The 20457-nt window shown below is 49.2% G+C and overlaps 1 protein-coding gene across 13 annotated transcripts in view; it reads left to right on the top strand.

The window, feature by feature from the left end:
• LOC137429976 (supervillin) overlaps positions 1-16760 on the top strand; it is a 205371-nt gene extending 188611 nt beyond the window's left edge. For all 13 annotated transcript variants that reach the window (XM_078780015.1, XM_078780012.1, XM_078780018.1 and 10 more), the window contains 8 exons: positions 2140-2245; positions 5554-5761; positions 11949-12082; positions 13951-14088; positions 15668-15799; positions 16049-16188; positions 16328-16458; positions 16574-16760. In XM_078780015.1, the coding sequence (XP_078636141.1) occupies positions 2140-2245; positions 5554-5761; positions 11949-12082; positions 13951-14088; positions 15668-15799; positions 16049-16188; positions 16328-16450 (981 nt within the window). In that variant the 3' untranslated portion in view covers positions 16451-16458; positions 16574-16760. The remainder of the gene's footprint in view (positions 1-2139; positions 2246-5553; positions 5762-11948; positions 12083-13950; positions 14089-15667; positions 15800-16048; positions 16189-16327; positions 16459-16573) is intronic.
• Positions 16761-20457: the final 3697 nt, after the last annotated feature.

The raw sequence follows: 20457 nt of genomic DNA, 5'->3' as shown, positions 1-20457 counted from the left end.
GTTTAGGAGGGAGGGGGCAAGGGGGGAGATTTGAAAGGGATGGGTGATGGGGAAGATTTGGAGGGGAGGGGTGATGGGGAAGATTTGGAGGGGAGGGGTTATGGGGAAGATTTGGAGGGGAGGGGTGAGATTGGATTTTTGAAAGTGTACGATTTATGGGAAACGAACATTTATTGCAAAATGAGTTTCTTGTGACCTTCGAGTTAAAAATACGTTTAAGGACGCTGGATGGAGGATGGAGTGCAGGAGAGTTTAGGGAATGTAGAACAAAGGCACTATAGGAGATGGATATTTTTTTTGGGATGAATTGATTTGGTGAGCAAGTCGAAAGCAGCCTTTTAAAGAAGAAGAAGAAAAAGGTGTTATAAAATATGACGGAATACATAACTTGAGGGGAAAGTGTAAACATTGAAGGTTAATGAGTGAAAACTATCTGGGGAAATGGGGGAGAAACACGTGGTCGAAGAACGAACGAACGAATAAGAATGAATAAACGAATGAGAACAGAGAAGGAAATGTTTTTTTTTTTTTTTTTTTTTTTTTTTTTTTTTTTGAGTTGAGATTTACACAAGGAAGTAGGCTATGGGTGAAAAGACTGGGAATACAGAGAACGAAAGTTATTGGATCACAAACGACGGACCACTGAGAGAAAAACAAAGCCTCAAGGTTGTACAGTGCACACTGTACAAGGCCTTGCTCGCGACACGGCAAACAGACGATCAATTTATGAAAGATAAACACCGAGAAACAACCAAAGTTGCACACAATAACTTCACACACCGAAAGATAAATACAGTTTCGACAAAATACAATTGTGAACAGACTTAACTTCGAAAAACGTGGAGACCGTGTGGAGCTTCGAAAATCCCTGCCGCCGTCTCCAAGATCTCGCGAGATCCCATCTGATTGTGTCTATTTGTCCGTTTGTGAACTGGATTTCTCAAAAAGTTGTGGACGAATTCAGACAAAACTTGGTGGATAGGTTTGGTATTTGACAAGGAGGAGTTTTTTCAATTTTGGTGAAGATTCGAATCCGGATCCTGATGAGAGAATTTTTGAGTGATACTTCACCATTGATAAATGAGGCTAAAACCGATATACAGTAGAACACGATATCTCAAAAGGTTATGGATGTATTTGGACGAAACTAGGTGGACAGGTTCGGTGTGACAAGGCCGAATCGATTTGATTTTGGTGAAATCCGAATACGAGAATTTTAAATTTTAAAAGTGATTCTTCACCATTGGGTGATCGGGCAAAACGATATATAGCATGATATCTCAATACGTTGTGGACAACTTGTGACAAAACCTGGTGGACGAGTTGGGTTGGTGACGAGAAGAAGCCGATTCGATTTTGATTCAGGTCCAGATCCAGATCCAACCTACCAGTGGGATACAAAACGTAAACTGTTCAGCCTGGCGGGGGTATGTGCTCCACCGAGTGCCATTCTAGTTATTAATGTTTTGAAAGCTTGATTAGTCGCTAACAACTGTAGTCTTTCTTTGACATTAGAATATAATGTTCCCTTACAAGGAACCTGGAAACCTTACATGAAAAAAGGAAGCTGGGCTACCAAGGCTGGGCTATTATTGCCAACCTATGGTTGTTTGTCCAATTTATATCCCTTTAATGCTCAAAGTCCAGCAAGGCAGCAGCACGTACTATTTTTACAATATCTTGGTATGACTCGGCCAAGGTTCGAATCGCCGACTTCCCGGACTCAGAGCGGACACTCTAATCATTACACCACCGAGTCTGGTTTAACCCATTACTACATTATTTTAAAAAACAATGTCTCAAAGGCCATTCCTCTTCAGGAGACTCTACTTTACCTTTGTGGTTTGTCCTTCATCGAGTAATGTCCTTGTAGTTCATGTTAAATTGCAGTATGTTGTGTCCTCACGTCTTTGGCCTGTTTATGATTTATATTTAAACTCCTCCATGATCCTTAATTACCTTCATAAAAACGTAATGCCGTTAAAAAATTCCAAGCAATTGTTCAATTCGGTAAAGTTTTTTTTGTGATGAAGAATAATGTGACAATACCAAAACAAGATAGTGAATACCGATATTTTCCCTGTTTTCTGAAGTCATTCCATTGTGTTGATGATTCTGTTGACCCATTCTTCCAACCAGATGCTTGTGCCTCAAGGGAAAGAGCCAGCAGCCTTTCTGCGCCTCTTCCATGGATCCTTGGTCATTCTTCTTGGAAGTAAAGACAAGAAGATGGAATTGTCAGCAGGTTTGCTTGATATGAATAACGAAAATCTCTGATAATATAAAACAACCATTTCATTACACCAATAAAAACTAGAATACCTTCGTAAGGCTGAACAGTTTTTGTTGTTTTTTTGTATACTAAGTCGAGGCTCGAATATATGCTAACACACAGAACATATAACAAAGTGAGGTGGAGGCAAGAGTGGGAGAGGGAAGCACAACAACAGTGGAGAACATGGACATCAGGAGATCTGTGGAAGAGAGAAGGTTGGGGCAGGGTACATGGGATAAGCAAGATGGACACTACAGGGGGCTTTCAGGAACAAAAACAGGGAATTTGAAGGAGGCGGATTTGGGGTGTATTAACGAGGGTAGAAAAGATCTGCTTTTGGATTGGGGAAGATAAGAGATGGTGATGAACAGCTGTTTTAAAGACCTAGAGGGAGGAGTGGGATTGAAGAGTGTGGGATTTTGTTCTAGAGACTGGAGAAAAGAGGAATGAAAGAATGAAGGTGAGCAGAGAGCCTTGATTTTAGCAATTTCACCAGAAGAGGGTTGCTGGCAAATCTTGTGTGTCCTGAAGGAATATTTGGGGGACAGTGCACAGACAGAGCTGGGGGAGTTAGGCCAGGAAGGAGTCCATGGAAGACAGAAAGACCACCAATCTGCCTGCGGTGAGAGAGTGAAACGCCCTAAGAAGCCGCTTCATCGTGAGAGATACCAATGATTCTAAAAACCTTGGTTGTTACAGCGTGAAGCTGAGTTTGGTGTGAAGCAGGAGCACCATCCCATAAGGGAGTCCATCAACTCCATCAAGCTGCAGATTAAAGCTTTGTATGTTGTTAGGAGCTCAGAAGTGCCAAGGAAGGACTTCGCACGATGGAGGATGCCCAGCCGGCGACTGACTTTGGAGGCCAGCTTGGAAATGTGGTTTTCCCAGGAAGATCATGGCAGATAGTGAGACCCAAAATCTTGAGTGACAGAACTTCTTCAAGTGGATTGATGTGAAAGTATATCGGGAGGTAGTTGGGGGCTATCCAGTCGGTCTTTTCGGAGAGGCATCGTGACATTTGTCAGCATTTAAGGGAATGTTCCAAGTGTTTGACCATCTTGTGATTTTATCCAGGCCTGCAAAGAATGAAGATGCTGTCCATCTGAGGGATGAGAGATGGTACATCAAAGGGTGGAAAACAAAAGCGAAAAGATCAAGCGGAGTTTCCAGAGAGTGGGAGAGATTATTGATGAAAATTTTAAAAAGCACAGGGCCCAGAACACTGCCTTGAGGAACTCCAGCCTAGACAGGAAGAGGAGATGAGAGAATTCTATTTCGAGCCACATATTGATGATGAGAGAGGGAGTCCATGAGCCATGAGTGGAGATTTTGATGGATACCATAAGAAGAGAGTTTGGTGAGCAGGGCGGGGTGCCAGACCATATCGAAATCTATGTGTCAACAGTATGACAGTATGAGACGTCTTGTGAGATAGCTCTGATCTCATGTCTGGCATTGAGAACCTCCATCCATTGTTGGGAAAGCAGAAGCAGCATGTCCAGGCTTGAGTGGCCTGCTCCAAATCCAAATTGATGATCTGAGATCAAGCTATTGGAGAAGAGGAAGGATTTAATGTCAGAAGTGATGATGGATTCCATGACCTTGCTGATGATCGGGAGCAGGCTGATTGGTCTATAGTTGCAATTTTTTTTTTTTGCACCTTTTTTGTGTAAAGCTGTCATGTTTCCTGATTTACAAACAGATGGTAGATTACTTTGAGCAAATGAGAGGGTGAAAATGGCAGAGAGACGGTGTGATAGAGCAGCAGAGCAGGAATTTAGGACATGTGAGTTGATGTCGTCCGGTCCGGTTACAGAATCAGAGTCTAAGTTTGACAGCAAGTTATCCACATTGTCGGGAGAGAAGGACACATAGTCCAGGAGCAGTTGGATGTGACTGGGTATGGTGGGTACAGAAAGCGATGGGTGTTGGACACAAGATTTCAAAGCAAACCCAGAGTTGAACCATTCAGCTTTTTCATTTGCGGTGTCAGCTGTGTAGCTATTTGAGGTAAGGGCGGGGATGGAACGGGAACAGACACCAGAAACAGATTTGACCAGACGCCACCAGGATTTGGAAGAGGGAGACTGGTTTGGGAGTTCAGTCTTTAGAGTAGAGAGATATTGTTTCCTGGCTCTCCTGAGGGTAGACATACACTTGTTCCAAGCTTTGTGGAGGAAATGAGATTAGCTTCAAATTGAACTGAGATTGTTTACGTTTGGTATCCCACTGATAGGAACACCAATGTGAGAGTTTGTAGCTGGGTGAGAATTCAAACTCAGGCTAGATAGCTTAGAGGTGAGTGTGCGTACCTCTCAAGGCCACCCTATTAGCCTGGAAAAAAATGCACACCTAATCACAGTAATATAATACTAAGGCGCCACGAGCACACGGTCTCATTCACTCACAATGGGGAGGCCAGGCAAGATCTTAAAGGATACAAGGATGGAGGCAGCCTCCAATACAGGCAGGTCTCCAGGGCGAGCAGTGGAAGCAGCTCTGAAGGCATGGGCAAGACCCACAGCCACAGCACTAATGAGAGAGAGGCAAAGAGAAGAGAAGCAGAGAGAGAGAGAGAGATAGAGAGCCCCGGGCTCGCTGCTCCGACCCCAACGGGCTGGCATCTTCTTCGAATGACTCCCTACCTCAGTACATGGCCCATTTTATGACCCCACTCACAGCCATGCCCACAGCACCGGATTTTCACCGCATGGCTCTGCCAATCAAGGGGCACGCAGTTACCAAAGCAGTGTCATCATATGGGCTTGCTGGCATCACAGCACCTCTCAAACAATCGCGGGCCCTGGGGAGGCTTTGAAAAGCCACACACAGGATCCATTCACACTCAAAACCACTATGGTACCACCCCGTCCTCACCTCGCTGGGTGCCTTGCCTCTAGTTCCTAGACAGGACACGTACAAATTATAATTTCCTGTCTAATGCCTATGTCAACTATACCATCTCTCACAACATACATAATAACTGAACAACTTCACTTCACGGGTCCCTGGTTACAGAAAATGCTCTAACCTACACAAACACATGGACCATGCTCACTTAACATGCTACCTAATTTGTACCCACTCCAACATAACAGTATTTTAAAAATTAAATTCATAGAGCACTTGTTGTTTGAAGTTTGTATTTTGATGTTTCACCAAATGTTTAGTAAATAATATTTAGCAATGAAATCAAAATGTCTTCTCTGTTAATGGCAAGCAACCTGGTAAGTACAGTAAAATTATGTCAAATAAATGGCATGGTATGTTTTATTCAGACAGGTCAAGGCTGTTCTGTGTATGTGGGGACCTCCCGGGTGAAGGCTGCCTGTTGGAGACACTGTGCAAGGTCCAGAGCTTGCGTTCTCGAGCATCCATGCTCCTTCTAGACGTGCGCAGGAGGAATCTCCATTTGTGGCATGGCTGCCGGAGTCCGGCGGGGAATCGAAATCTGAGCCGTAGAGCACTGGCACAGCTGCACGGCGCGTGAGTTCTGCATATCGTTACACATTTTACAACTGCGTCTGACATGTTTCTCGAAGTCCTCTGACATTTACAAGTTCCTCATTTCAAACACCCCGTAAACCTCATTTATGAACTGGCTTTTACAAGTATCAGAGTGGCTCGGTAGTGGAGTGGACAAAGCGTTGTCACATTGCCCTCACTTGTTTGGGTTTGATTCCCACGGCTTCTCACCAGACAACTTCTCCACTGCTGTGGCAGAAGTGGTACCTGTTCAAGATGGACTCTAGCCTTGAAAATGCTTATGACTTGCCGTGAGCACCTCATGCTCTTGTCTTAGTAGGAATTACGAGACTCATCCTTTACGAGTATTATCCAAAAGGTTATATTAAAGGAGCTGCGCTCCAACGCGAGTCGAAAGAATTGACGCGACCAAAGACGGAATTCGTCCGAGTTGCTTTATTGAAACAAAACAGCTCAGGTATTCTGACAAAAGCCCGTTTATCGGGCAGCAATATATATACACATTTATGTCGGGAAGTTTGCCCGGCAAAAGCTATACCGGGCATGCCCGGGTGTCAAGGGCAAGCCTTGGAAAGGCGAGTCTGGACCTGCCCGGGCGTGTTTGGCTGCGGCCTGGCAAGTCGAGGCTGGGCGTGCCCGGGCGCTCTGGACGAGCACTGGAAAGGCAAGAGCGGGCATGCCCGGATGCTCTGGGCGAGCCCTGGAAAGGCAATAGCGGGCATGCCCGGACGCTCTGGGCGAGCCCTGGAAAGGCGATAGCGGGCATGCCCGGACGCTCTGGGCGAGCCCTGGAAAGGCGATAGCAGGCATGCCCGGACGCTCTGGGCGAGCCCTGGAAAGGCGAGAGCGGGCATGCCCGGGAAAGACGAGACCGGGCGTGCTGGGGAGGTTCGGGCGTGCCCAGGAACAGTGAGTCCGGGCATGCCCGGGAGAGGGGCGTCTGGCCGTGTTCTGGCCGGTGCAAGGCGATTGTGTGCATCCAGCGGTAACCGCTACACACGCCCCTCCAGAATCGACCTGCACCGGCAGGGTCAATTTAAGGGGGGTCCGGATGACCCGGCCGAAGCGACCCCTGGAGGGTCGTGGGGAGGGGTCCGACGTGGTGGTGGGTGGTCGAGCGGGGGGAACTGTGGACGGGGGGCGGCCTCGCCGCGGAGGAAGGGCCAACCGTGGTGGTCGGTCGACGTCCATGTGCGCCGGTTTGAGGCGGTCCACAGAGATCCAGTCCGACCGGCCGCCAACGTCGACGACAAAGGACTTGTCGCCCCGTCGCAGGACCCGGAAGGGCTCGTCGTACGGCGGCCGGAGTGGCCCCCGGTGCGCGTCATGACGCACAAAGACGTACTCCGCTGTGCAAAGCGCCGGGGGGGATGTAGGACTGGGGGCCACCGTGGCAGGACGTTGGCACGGGGGCAAATCGGCGGGCGGCCTCCTGGAGGTCCGAGTGCTGGTGTGCGGCGGACCAGGGACTGGTAGCGTCGGGCACGAACTCGCCCGGGATGCGGAGCGGCTGGCTGTAGACGAGCTTGGCGGCGGACGCCCGGAGGTCCTCCTTGGGGGCCGTGCGGAGGCCCAAAAGGACCCACGGCAGCCGGTCGGTCCAACCGTCGTCCTGAAGGCCGGCCATGAGTGCGGCCTTCATGGAGCAGTGAAACCGCTCGCACAACCCGTTGGCTTGGGGGTGGTAGGCCGTGGTGTGGTGCAGCGTGACCCCCAACGAGCGGGCGACCGCGCCCCAAAGTTCGGACATGAACTGTGGGCCGTGGTCGGACGAGATGTCCGCCGGTGCGCCGAAGCGCGCGACCCAGGTGGCGATGAACGCCTGCGCCACGTCGGCGGTGGTGGTGGAGGTGAGGGGCACGGCCTCCGGCCACCTGGTGGTCCTGTCCACCATGGTGAGCAGGTGGGTGAACCCCCGCGATGGGGGCAGGGGACCCACCAGGTCCACGTGGACGTGGTCGAAACGCCGTGCAGGCACGGTGAAAGGTGCCAGCGGGGCCTGCGTGTGGCGGTGGACCTTGGCCCGCTGGCAGGCCGTGCAGGCGTTGGCCCAGTCGCGGACGTTCCGTCGAAGGCCGTGCCAGACGAAACGCGCCGACACCAGCTTCTGAGAAGCTTTCCGGCCCGGGTGAGAAAGGCCGTGGATGGAGGCGCAGATGTGGCGCTGCCAGAAAACGGGCACGATGGGGCGAGGCTGGCCCTGGGAGACGTCGCAGAGGAGGACGGTGCCCGCGAAGGGGATGTCGGCCAGGCGGAGGCCCGTGTCCGCCGCCCGGAGGGCCTGCACCGAGGTGTCGGTGGTCTGGTCGGCCGCCATGAGCACGAAGTCCACGCCGAGGTGGACCGCGTTCCCGCTGGCCCGAGAAAGACAGTCGGCCACAGCGTTGTCTTTGCCGGCGACGTGCCGGATGTCCGTGGTGAATTCCGACACGGCGGAGAGGTGGCGCTGCTGGCGGGCCAACCATGGCTCCGTGACTTTGGCCATTGCGTAGACCAACGGCTTGTGGTCGACGAAAGCCGTGAACGGGCGGCCCTCCAGGAGGTGTCGGAAATGGCGAACGGCCAGGAATAGACCGAGCAGCTCGCGGTCAAACGTGCTGTATTTTAACTCGTTCGGCCGGAACTGCCGGCTGAAAAAAGCGAGTGGCTGCCAAACCCCACCCACCCATTGTTCATGGACGGCGCCCACCGCGTAGTTGGAGGCGTCCGTAGTGAGGGCGATGGGCGCGTTGAGCACCGGGTGAGCCAGCAGCGTTGCGTCGGCGAGGGCCCGTTTTGCGCTCCCGAAGGCCGCGTCCATGGCCGCGGACCAAACGATGTCATGCTTGGCCGGCTTGCCCCGGAGGGCCTCGTAAAGGGGCCGCATGAGCTGAGCAGCGCGGGGCACGAATCGGTGATAAAAATTCACCATGCCGAGGAACTCTTGTAGGGCCTTGATGGAACGGGGACGCGGGAACGTGGTGATGGCCTCGACCTTGGTCGGCAGCGGCACGGCCCCGGTCTTGGTGATGCGGTGGCCCAAAAAGTCAACGGTCGTCGTGCCGAAGTGGCATTTGGCTGGGTTGACAATTAAGCCATGCTCGCTGAGGCGACCGAACAGTGTTCGGAGGTGGAGGAGGTGCTCGGCGCGGGACGTGCTGGCGACGAGGATGTCGTCCAGATAGACGAAAAGAAATGGCAGGTCGCGCAGCACGCCGTCCATTAAGCGCTGGAACGCCTGGGCCGCGTTCTTGAGGCGAAACGGCATCCTCAAAAATTCGAACAGGCTGAACGGCGTGATGACGGCCGTCTTAGGGACGTCGGCCGCCCGGACAGGTACCTGGTGGTATCCCCGTATCAGGTCAATTTTGGAAAATATGACCCGTCCCGCCAAACGGGCAGAAAAGTCCTGGATGTGCGGGATCGGGTACCTGTCGGGGGTGGTAGCGTCGTTGAGGCGGCGGTAGTCACCACACGGGCGCCATCCGCCCCCCGGCTTTGGCACGATGTGCAGTGGTGAGGCCCACGCGCTATTGGAGCGCCGCATGATGCCGAGGTGCTCCAACGCGTCGAACTTAGCCTTTGCCATGGCGAGCTTGGCCGGGTCGAGGCGGCGGGCCCTGGCGTAGACCGGCGGGCCCATAGTGGGTATGTGGTGCTCGATCCCATGCCGCACTGCGACGGCCGAAAACGTCGGCCGTGTGAGGGCCGGGAATTCCGCGAGCAGGCGAGCGAACTCGTTCGCTGTCGGGAGGGCACACGCCAGTTCGGTCGGCGTGGAGCTGCTCATCGTGCACGCCAGGGAGCTGAAGGTCTCGGTGTTGACAAGGCGACGACGTTTGACGTCGACCAGCAGCCCATGCACGCAGAGGAAGTCGGCGCCCAGCAAAGCCATGGGGACACAGGCGGTCACAAAGGTCCACTGAAAGTGCTGGCTGCCGAAGCAGAGGGTGACGTTGCGCGGGCCGAAAGTGCGTATGGCCGAGCCATTAGCAGCGACCAAAGAGGGGTCGCAAACGGCGTCCCGCCTGTCCTGCTCGGAGGCGGGTATGACGCTCAGTTGGGTGCCGGTGTCACAAAGGAAACGCCGCCCGGACGCTTTGTCCTGAATAAAAAGCAAGTTGCCCAAGTGGCCGGCGCTCATGGCTGGGAATGAACGCCGGCCCGGCCGTTTCCCGACTTGCCGAAAGTGCACGGGGGTCGGCACGTCCGAGCCTTGTGTCCGAACCTGGCGTGGTAATAACACCACGCCTGGTCAGGTGGAGGCCCCGGCCGTCGTGTCGGAAGCGGTCGGTGCGGCGTGGCGGCCGCCAGTTTCACCGGCAGTTCGGCCTCCAACCGCGCAGGGCGCTCGGGCGTCGTGGGCGTCGCCTCGGACGGCGGCAGGCTCCAGGTAGCCGCGCCGATGTGTTGGCCCGCCGAGGAGATCTTATCGGCTTCCCTGGCGAGGGCGCGGGGATCGGTGATCGACGTGCCAGCCAGGGCGAGGCGTACCGGGTGAGGCAGCTGGCGAAGGAACAACTCGCGGAACAGAAAATCCGGAGAGTGCTCACCGAGCAACGAGAGCATATATTCCATGCGCTCGGACGGGCGTGTGTCGCCGAGCTCGGGCAGGTTGAGCAGGCGCCGTGCGCGTGCCGCCGGTGAGAGGGCGAAAGCGTCGAGGAGGAGCGTCTTCAGCGCGTCATACTTGTCGGCAGCCGGCGGGTGCTCGAGGAGGCTCAGGGCGCGGGCCGCGGTGGCGGAACCGAGCGCTGCCACGACGTGGTGGAAGCGGGTGTCGTCCGCGGTGATGCCTTGCAGGGCGAACTGGGAGTCCGCCTGGGCGAACCAAACAGCCACGCGAGCCTCCCAGAAGGTAGGCAGTTTAAGAGTCACTGCCGTGTCCATGTCGGTAGGTCACCAGTAAAGGAGCTGCGCTCCAACGCGAGTCGAAAGAATTGACGCGACCAAAGACGGAATTCGTCCGAGTTGCTTTATTGAAACAAAACAGCTCAGGTATTCTGACAAAAGCCCGTTTATCGGGCAGCAATATATATACACATTTATGTCGGGAAGTTTGCCCGGCAAAAGCTATACCGGGCATGCCCGGGTGTCAAGGGCGAGCCTTGGAAAGGCGAGTCTGGACCTGCCCGGGCGTGTTTGGCTGCGGCCTGGCAAGTCGAGGCTGGGCGTGCCCGGGCGCTCTGGACGAGCACTGGAAAGGCGAGAGCGGGCATGCCTGGACGCTCTGGGCGAGCCCTGGAAAGGTGATAGCGGGCATGCCCGGACGCTCTGGGCGAGCTGTGGAAAGGCGATAGCGGGCATGCCCGGACGCTCTGGGCGAGCCCTGGAAAGGCGAGAGCGGGCATGCCCGGGAAAGACGAGACCGGGCGTGCCCGGGAGGTTCGGGCGTGCCCGGGAACAGTGAGTCCGGGCATGCCCGGGAGAGGCGCGTCTGGCTGTGTTCTGGCCGGTGCAAGGCGATTGTGTGCATCCAGCGGTAACCGCTACAATATCACTCCACACAAAATCCTTGATGCCCAAAATCCTTGATGCCCAAAATCATTGATGTCCTGAAGATAATCCTTCCTTCTGATGAAAATTCCTTCCTCGTGATGAAAAATCCTTCTTTCTGCAGTTTTGTCAACACTTGTAATGTGATTGTGTCGATATTATGATCTGACACATAGCATTTCCCTCTAAGCTTTATAATTTGAAGTAAAGAATAGGTAATAGACTTTACATGTTCTTATATATTTTAAATATGGCGAGTGAGGCTAAAACTCTCACACCCCACACTCAAACAGATCACGAACACTGGACATTATGCATGTGTGTTGAACATACAGACGTGAACACTGCTGTTCGTCCTTCGTCGGACGTGAAAAAGATGCCCTTTCCAGTCAGAAGAAGGAAATTTTGATTCTGGTTGTAGTTATGAGGTCATGCTTCATCATCAGGAGGAAGGGTTTTATATTGTTATGATGAGCTGTGAATAAAGTCACATTCCACTGAGAACAATCTGAGAGAAGAATGTGATGTCATCAATAACCTGGAGGACAAGTGGACTAAGTAAAAAAAGATCTGAGCAACGGATAATCACAATAACTATAACTTTATATATTGTAAGGAGAGTTTATGGAACTTTGGAGATGATTCCCATGCACGAGTGTATGGTCTATTGAGTAGGTGTGGAGAGAGATATATGATGTTGATATTGCCACAGACCTCCAATGGACTGTGAAATCGAGGGAGAGGCGACCCTCACGCTGCACGAGTTTGGAGAAGGGGCAGAACCTATGGCATTCTGGGAGTCTCTGGGGAGTCGAGACCGCAGAACGTATGATTGTCTTCTGCACAGTGAGTGCAAATGTTCTGTGCCCACAAGCTGGGTGCCTGTTTAATGGAGTAACGAAAGGGTGGTTCAACCATATGCGGCATTGCCTTTTGTGAAACGATCTTATTTTATGTTTAGTTACACTATAGTTATCCTTCAACACGCACAAGTGCTTACTTCATCTTTATCTGTGACTGCCTTAGACGTTGCATCAGGTCCTGCTGTTATGGTGTTTTAGTTTCACAGGTAGGGAGAGGCATTGATGTGTGTATCATCCCTTGGGTGGATGTTAAACCCGGCGTCACACCTGCTGGCATTATAAAACTCTAGATGTTAAGTTTGATTTGAAAGCTTCATGAAATTAGCTCAGATGGCATCAAAATGTGAAAACTTTGGAGGGGGTGAATACTTTTGCAGGTGACCGTATTGTAAAAAATAAACAGGTCCAGGAGCAATGTCTTGCTCCATCGACCTGTATACCATTTAACTATTGACGTACATTTCCCAGGTCCACGTACTAGTTTGCTCGGTGAACGCATATTTGGAGAGATATCGTGACCGGCCGGATGAAAGCATGAGACTTGGCACAAAATGATGTTTGGGTCATGGACAATCATTTCATCCTGGTGTGCCCAGACTGAGTGACCTAGTTTCCCAGAAATCCAAGATGGCGCTCAAGATGTCTATTATATGCCTAGAATACTGGTCAAAGTGGATAAATATAGGTTTTTGAGGTAGTAGGATTCAAAGATATAACATATACCCCAATAACACATTTTCCTTTTAGTGCAATATGCCAAGTAAACGCAATATGTGAAGGAAGTTGTTGTGGATAGGTCTGAATCCAACCTTAGTCCCATCAAGAATAATCAACTGCCACTCTTCAAAAGTCCACAACCAAAACTAACCTCGAAGACCAAACAGCAGAAAGATGACCTGAAGAGCACTATGGTCTTTTTAGCCAGCTTTGTGTGGCCTGCCAGGTGCATCAAGGTGACTTGGGTGAGTTTGTTAGCCATGCAAACCACCATTAGCCTCTGTTATTGTCTCCACATGGCATAATCCAGCTCTGAAGCTCTAAATCAGAGAAACTTGACTGCTTGGTTTCAGGAGACCACCCGGATGTTCCTCAGTTTGATGGGGCTGCTGTTGTCCATGTGCTGCCAAAAGGTGATGCATCGACTATAGTGCCTTGGGCTTCCGCTCTAATATATAGAGTCTTCACAAACTAGTCGAAGGTGATAAAGCTAAAATAAGTGCAGATAAAATGTGAATAAGTTAGATTAACAGAGAAATCAGGTGATTCTCAGTTGCGCAAGTATTCAACCCCTTCGCCTAAATATCCAGCTGAACTCTCTACAGGAATGCCGTGAGTAACTTTGTAAAAACTTTGCATCTTCTTTGCACAGTTAGAGTTGATTTCCAGACTGGTTACCTGAAAAACAGTCGCTGTGCAGACTACTGTGTCATTGTGTTAGATTCTGTGAAATGAAATGTAGGACTGTACCCCACTGAAAAAGTGCAATGCCCTATATTATCAGATTGCTGAATGAGGCCATAATGCCATTTTAATTTGATTCATATGTTCTTTTTTTTTAGATTTACGTTATTATGTTGTTATGATTATGGTCATATGTTGCTTACGTTTTGATTATCAGTTATTATCTTGTTAATCATTCGTAATTCAGCCTTAGGGCTGCGATGTTTTGATTAAAAATCCATTCTTTCATTCATTCATTCACTCATCGTCAGCACAATTATCAACATCATTTGGAAGCATTCCTCATACAGCCATTTTAAATAATGCTCTCATCAACATGGAAATAATTTCAAAGCATTAAACAAAGGCAGGACTGTGCATTCTCAGACTCTTCTATTGTACCTCTTGCAGCACAAGGATGGAGTGATGGTAGGCCACGCCTGTTCCAGCTGAATGCACCAGGGGAGCCGCAGGTGACAGAGTATCCTGCGCATGGATCCCACTGCTTACCTTTTACGCAACATGACCTCTGCACTGCTGCTCAGCCCGGTGAGGAAGTAACAAATTGTTGAGGTTTTGAGAATTGTACATATAACATCATTAAAGGTTAAAGGTTTGCCCCCCATAGTTAGTCCACAAGCAACACGTAGGCCCATTAGAATTAGTTCTGTCATAGTATGTGTAAGAGTAGGCCATTTCCCTAGTGACATCTGCGTTGTGTAAAGAAATAAGCTTAGGTCCTTTTCATTACACGGCCACCCTCCAATTTTCAACTATGGGCAAACTCGATCCCGCGCCCCATTTGGCATCCCTCAAGTTTGTACGCTTTGGCCGCCAGCAGCGTTAGCTGCCCGTTACTCGCTCAAACTAGTCGGGTAACCACGAGGTAGGCCTGAAAAGAGGGAGGAGAGCGAGGTCGGGGTGTGGCTGCGTCAAGCAGCACGTCAGAGGCGGTGACGGTAAGGGCAACAGCCAACCAAGGCTGAGAGGGCATGGCTGGAGAGGGCGTGGTAAGGGCGAATCTAGCAAGTGCTGGAAGGTTCGCTGGGCAAGGCTATATAAGCCTTTGCACAAAACCCTTGAACAGGACTGGTACAATAGTTGAGAGATGAGAAGGGAGAGGCGCTTACGAAGAACTGTATGAGGACCGAGCAAACTGGTTGATACGAGAGAACTGATCCGGAGCACTCGTGTGAGAACTGCATTGGGAGGACCAGCGTCCACATGACAGTTTTGAGCATTGATTGAGAAACGCATTGAGAAGCACATATCGAACTGTCCATTTATTACGTACGCAGCCCCACGAGTGTAACCACCAAAGCCTAGCCTGCCGTTCACCCCGTAATAATCCCGTGCACGTCAATGATATGCGGATAGCTCCTGCCGTCTGGTTCACCTGCTTCGCGGTGCGAGTTGGGGACCGGAGAGCGAGCTGCCTGGATGCCATCCCTGGACCATCGACCTGTTCGTCTGCAACCCCGTATGAGTGTGTCTGAGTGTGATGGCCCTGTCTGTCCAGGGATAAGTTAAGACTGTTTAAGGCTGCACTGTGTATTCTTCTTCTTGTTGTACAAAGTGTAAATAAATCCTGGTATTCCTTTCTTCCAAATTCGACCGTTGCTGTCATTTCCTCCATTGGGTAAGCGTGGCACGACTATGAACCACTTGGGTCGGGTTTAGTCATTGCTAATGGCTCGGGTCACAGGTCGCTACCACTCAGCGTTTCCACTAACACCCGTGATTCGGGCGGGGCTTATTTCCTCGTTTCCCGTCAGCGTGTTAGTACTTAGGTAATAGCGAATTCTTAGTCCTAAAACCCAATTTAACGCTGTCTGGGAAGGACGTCAAAGGTCCCGGGCCCCGTCGGCTAGTAAAAGACAAGGGGACTATACCCCCCTTGGTAAGGGGAAAAGGTCGGCACTGAGATCCGCAACAATATCATTCAACTCAACCATTACGATAACTCTTCCACAACTGGTTCCACTCAACAACTGTGCTGATGGATAGCAATCAGGGTAGAAATTACCTGAACGTGAATCTCTTTTGAGATTATTACCTTCCACTTTATATTGTCCTACCTTCTTCTACAACTCATCACAATTCCTGGTATCCAAACCTTCCCCAACAGCACTCTTCCTTATGGATGCTCAACAGCAAGTCTTCCTATGGATAGGTTGGTGCCTGCCTGATCGAGAGAGACCAGGTTCATGGGACGCTGAGATACAGAGAGCTCTTCGTATCTGCCATGAGTATTACAAAGGTTGGTGCAGAAGGGTTTATTACATGACTGCCTTGGCTGAAAAAGAAAATATTCAAATGAGCAGTTGTCCTGTTTTAGATGTTGAAGCATCTGGCTGCTCTCACCTCTTGGTGAAACTTGGAAGCCGCAAATGAAATTTCAGGGTCTTGACACCATAATGTGGTTTGCCAAAAACTAGAGGGGGATTATAAGCTGTGCGGTGGGGGGACGAGGGAGGCCATGAATGATGCCTGTGTGTACACGTGCCAGGACAAGCTGAGCTAGCATCACGTGAGGGAGTGGATCCACCAGAGGCATTCGTCATCTGTGCAGGCCACGAACCGTTATCTTTTACCAACCTATTTCCATGTTGGGAATCCTGGAAATGTGTGAATCCTACTGAGAACAAGGCAAGAAACCATTTTCCGATGAAATTTTCTCCTGACAGGTGCACACACCCCTTTAGGGAAATTGCTCATGATACTCGATGATATCAATATAAATTGCTCATGATATCAGGATTATGCTGTATTTATATTCTACCCGTAGCACGGTAGGAAAACACAGCGGGTGCTGTCACTGGAAGATGTGCTGGAGAGACTTGAAGATCCAAGCAGACAATGGCCGCCTATCTCGGACTGGCTGGAACATCAAAGCCATGTTTGTGGATAATGTGACAGGTGTGCAATCACATGACAATGTATAAGCAACTTGTTTGCAGTAAGTCACAGAAATTTGACTTTACAAGAGAAGGATTTATCAATGAGAACCTTTGCTTTTTTCCATGTTTTCCAGTTTCGGCAGAAGGACCTGGCTTTTTGGAAGTGAAGATTATTTGAATGGTGATGGGAGTGATAAAGTTGAACTTGTTTTTTGGAAGTGCCTCCAGGCACCAGCTATTGCTGGGAGAAATGAAAGGGAGCAGAAGGTTGTTCAGAATGGCAAAAGAGGGATTAAAAAATGGAATTTCCACCCCACTGGACCTTTCCTCTTGTTTCTGTAACTTGAAACGAATGTTTTTCTCCAACACAGGACTTGAAAGCAAAGTTAACATTTTGTTTTCAAAGGTCTATTACTTCAGTATAAGGTTGATATACGACTTTTTTTTCTCGCCATGTTCAGCACATCTCGGTTTAAAACCCCGGTATTTGTCTGAGGGACACTTAAGAAGTTCCACAAACGAAAAAGTTCTCATAATGGCCAAAAGACAAATTCCTGCCCAAACCTACAGGGGGCACTGCATCAGCAGCACAGCCATGCCCTCAGCCGATGATGCTACACTGCAGCCATGTTCTGCATATGAAAATAGAAGAAGTAGAAGTAGCTTGCTGTAATACACATGAGGCAAGCATTGCGTAGTTTGCACATCGTCGGATGTGATGTCCTGATATTTATGAGCTGCAGTGAGCAGCTTTATCTCCCTGGGCATTGTTACCCTGCGCTGGCGAATCAAAAAGCAGGGTTACGTGATCGGTTGGACATGTGTACATGTGGAATAACATATGTTAATGATGATGTCATCGGTGCCTTCATTATGACTTCATAATTCGACAAGTATAACGCTTGATCCGATCAGTATGAAATTTTTATTTTGTCTGCAACTGTAAGGCCGATGGACAAGAAATTTTCACCATGGGAGTGCCTCCTCCTGTTGAATTTTCTAATGATAATTATGACGTCATATGTCATGATGTACAGACGTCATCTTGGAAGAACTGAAAAATGCTGCACCTCTCTATCTCTGAATCTGCTCCATGGAAAAAAAAAAATTGAAATGTGGTGCATTGATAAGTACTCATGTGGAATAAGATATGTCAATTATGATGTCATCGATACCTTTATTATGACGTCATAATTTGACAAGGACAACGCTTGATCTGATCAGTATAAAAAAAATTCTCTGCAACTGTTGGTCTGATGGACACGGAATTTTCAACATAGGAGCGTCTCCTCCTGCAGATTTTTTAGAATGATTATGACATCATAGGTCACGTGGTACAGCCACCATCTTGAAAAAACGAAAAATGTTGCACCTCTATATCTCCGAAACGGCTCCATGGGAAAAAATTGAAACGTGGCTCATTGTAACGAACTCCGCATGGGGAATAAGTGTTGTTAATGATGACATCATTGGTGCCTTAATTATGATGTCATAATTCGACAAGCTTTGTCCGATCACTTTGAAATTTATTGAGCGTGATCTACGCAACAATTATATGAGAAAATGTAAATGTATTATGTCATTGGTCACGTGGTCTGCCAGCCATATTATATCAAAGAAAAAAAACCCCTTAAAAACAGAAGAGCCTTCTTGTACTTCTTGAAGAGCCTTCTTGCCTTCTGTTGACCACATGGGGTAAGTATTTTTTTTTTTTTGTATACAGAGTCGAGGCTCATGTAAGAGCTAACACATTAAACACGAAAAAACATGCACGGACACATACAAACAATCAAAAAAGGGAACGGGAAACAAGAGAGGGAGAGAGAGGAAAGCACACGCGCACAACAACATTAGAGAACAGGGACGTCGGTAAATCTGTGGAAGGGAGAGGCAAAGGAACACGACTAGGAATTTCAGGAAAGAAGTTGGTATTTCAAAAAAGTGGATTTGGGGTGAAATTAGCGGGGCTAGAAAAGATCAAGGTTTTGGATGGGGGAAGATAAGAGATGGTGGTGAACAGCTGTTTTAAAGACCTGGAGGGAGGAGTGGGATTGAAGAGAGTGAGGGAGTTTGTTCCAGAGGTGGGAGAAAAGAGGATTGAAGGAGTGAAGGTGAAAATTAAGTGCATGTTCAAAACTTGTTTTGAAATAAAGTGCACGTTTTTTTTGCAAATCATTATTCTAGTGCAGAAACATGTGTTTTTCATTAAAATAGTGTGTATTTAGATTGTATACAGCAAAACACCACATATTTCACAAGAAACCTTTATCGTGCAAAAAACAATCGCGTTTGCCTTATAGAAACAGCTTTAACCAAACGTGAGTGTTATTTTGTTGCATGGCAGAATTGTTTGTGTTTCATCAAATATTGTGGATTTCGCTAGTCCACAGGAAAACAACAAATCGCATAAGAAACGTTATTCGTGCAAAAACACTCCTGCTTTTTTATTGAAGTGTTTTTGACACAAAAGCCTGTTGTTTGTGCACGATGCTTGTTGCAAGTCATTATTCTCATGCAGAAACGTGCGTGCTTCATAAAACAGTGTGTATTACGCGTGTATACAGCAAACTAACACATACAGACTTGGCATTTAATATGGAATATTTTTTTTATCTTGACTTGGGTTTACTTTCTTAACTCAGTATATCAATCTGGTGAGTTTATTTACACTTTGGTGCTTTATTTGTAAAAAAGAACCATGTCACTGATTGTCTGTCGCAGCAAGAAGTCAACAACAGGATTATATCACAGGTGGCGTGGCAAAATGTACGGACAGGTGCATTTGATGATTGGCTTCACAGTCGGGTATGCAAGGGTTGTTGCATTCTGTATTAGTGGAAAACAACTGCTGCACATCTCCAAAAGTTATTGCCGCTTCCTCTGGAGATGGTGCGTCAACTTGACAATGCTGTTTGTCATGGAGTGGTGGCTTTACGAAATTTTGGCATGAAACAGCGTGCTATTCCTCGGCAGTATGGCAACACTCAAGGTCAGGTGTCAAAGATCCTGAAACGATATGCTCAGAGGGGTGTCCCTACTCCAATACCGAGGCGAGGACGTCCCCGCAGAACCACAAGGAGGGATGATCGCCAGCTGCACCGGTTAGTCCGCAATGGCCGTACCAAGTCAGCTAATCGGCTTAGGGCTGAGTGGCAGCAACTGACAAATGTGCCTGTATCCAGAAGGCTAGTCAACCAATGACTGGTTCAAGCAGGCTATCGTGCCAGGCGTCCCCTGAGAAAGCCACGTCTGACCAGACAACACCGCCAGCGCCGATTGCAGTGGGCCAGAGAGCACCGACAATGGCAGTCAGGACACTGGAATCACGTGATCTTCAGTGACGAGTCTAGATTTCTGGTCTATCGTCAAGATGGCCGCATCCGAGTGTGCAGACAAGTGCATGAAGCCCACAACAAAGATTGTGTAGTGCCAAGAGTCCAAGCTGGAGGTGGTGGGGTGACCGTTTGGGCTGCTTTTCATGCAGGGGGCAAAACTGACCTGGTTGTTCTGAATGGAAACCTGAACCAGTTCAAGTACAGGGCCATTCTGGAAGAAACATTGCTTCCATTTGCTCATGCAGCCTTTCGAGGAAACTTTGTCTTCCAAGATGACAATGCACGGCCTCATCGTGCTCGCATGATCCAACACTTTCTTGCTGACCGTGGTGTAGAGCATATGGAGTGGCCTGCCATGTCCCCGGATATGAATCCGATCGAGAACTTGTGGGCAGAATTAACGTGTCAAATCGACCACTTGGACCAGCAGCCGACCTCTGTGCGTGAATTGCAGCAGGCTATTGTCACTGCATGGCAAGCGATTCCTGTCCAAACCTTGGCAAATCTCGTGAACAGCATGCCTCGACGTGTACGTGCTCTCCTGAATACTCATGGGGGTTATAGTTAGGGCATTTTCTAATTTTTTTGAAAAATCTTTGAAAAAATTGCTTACCAATAGCTTTCTTCACCAATGTGTTCATGTAGGTGTCTACAAACACCTCTCAATTTATTCCTTCCCAAAT

The sequence above is a fragment of the Myxine glutinosa genome, chromosome 6, assembly GCF_964187855.1.
Source record: "Myxine glutinosa chromosome 6, kmMyxGlut1.1, whole genome shotgun sequence".
Classification (NCBI taxonomy): Eukaryota; Metazoa; Chordata; class Myxini; order Myxiniformes; family Myxinidae; genus Myxine; species Myxine glutinosa.
This window is presented reverse-complemented; position numbering and strand designations above follow the sequence as displayed.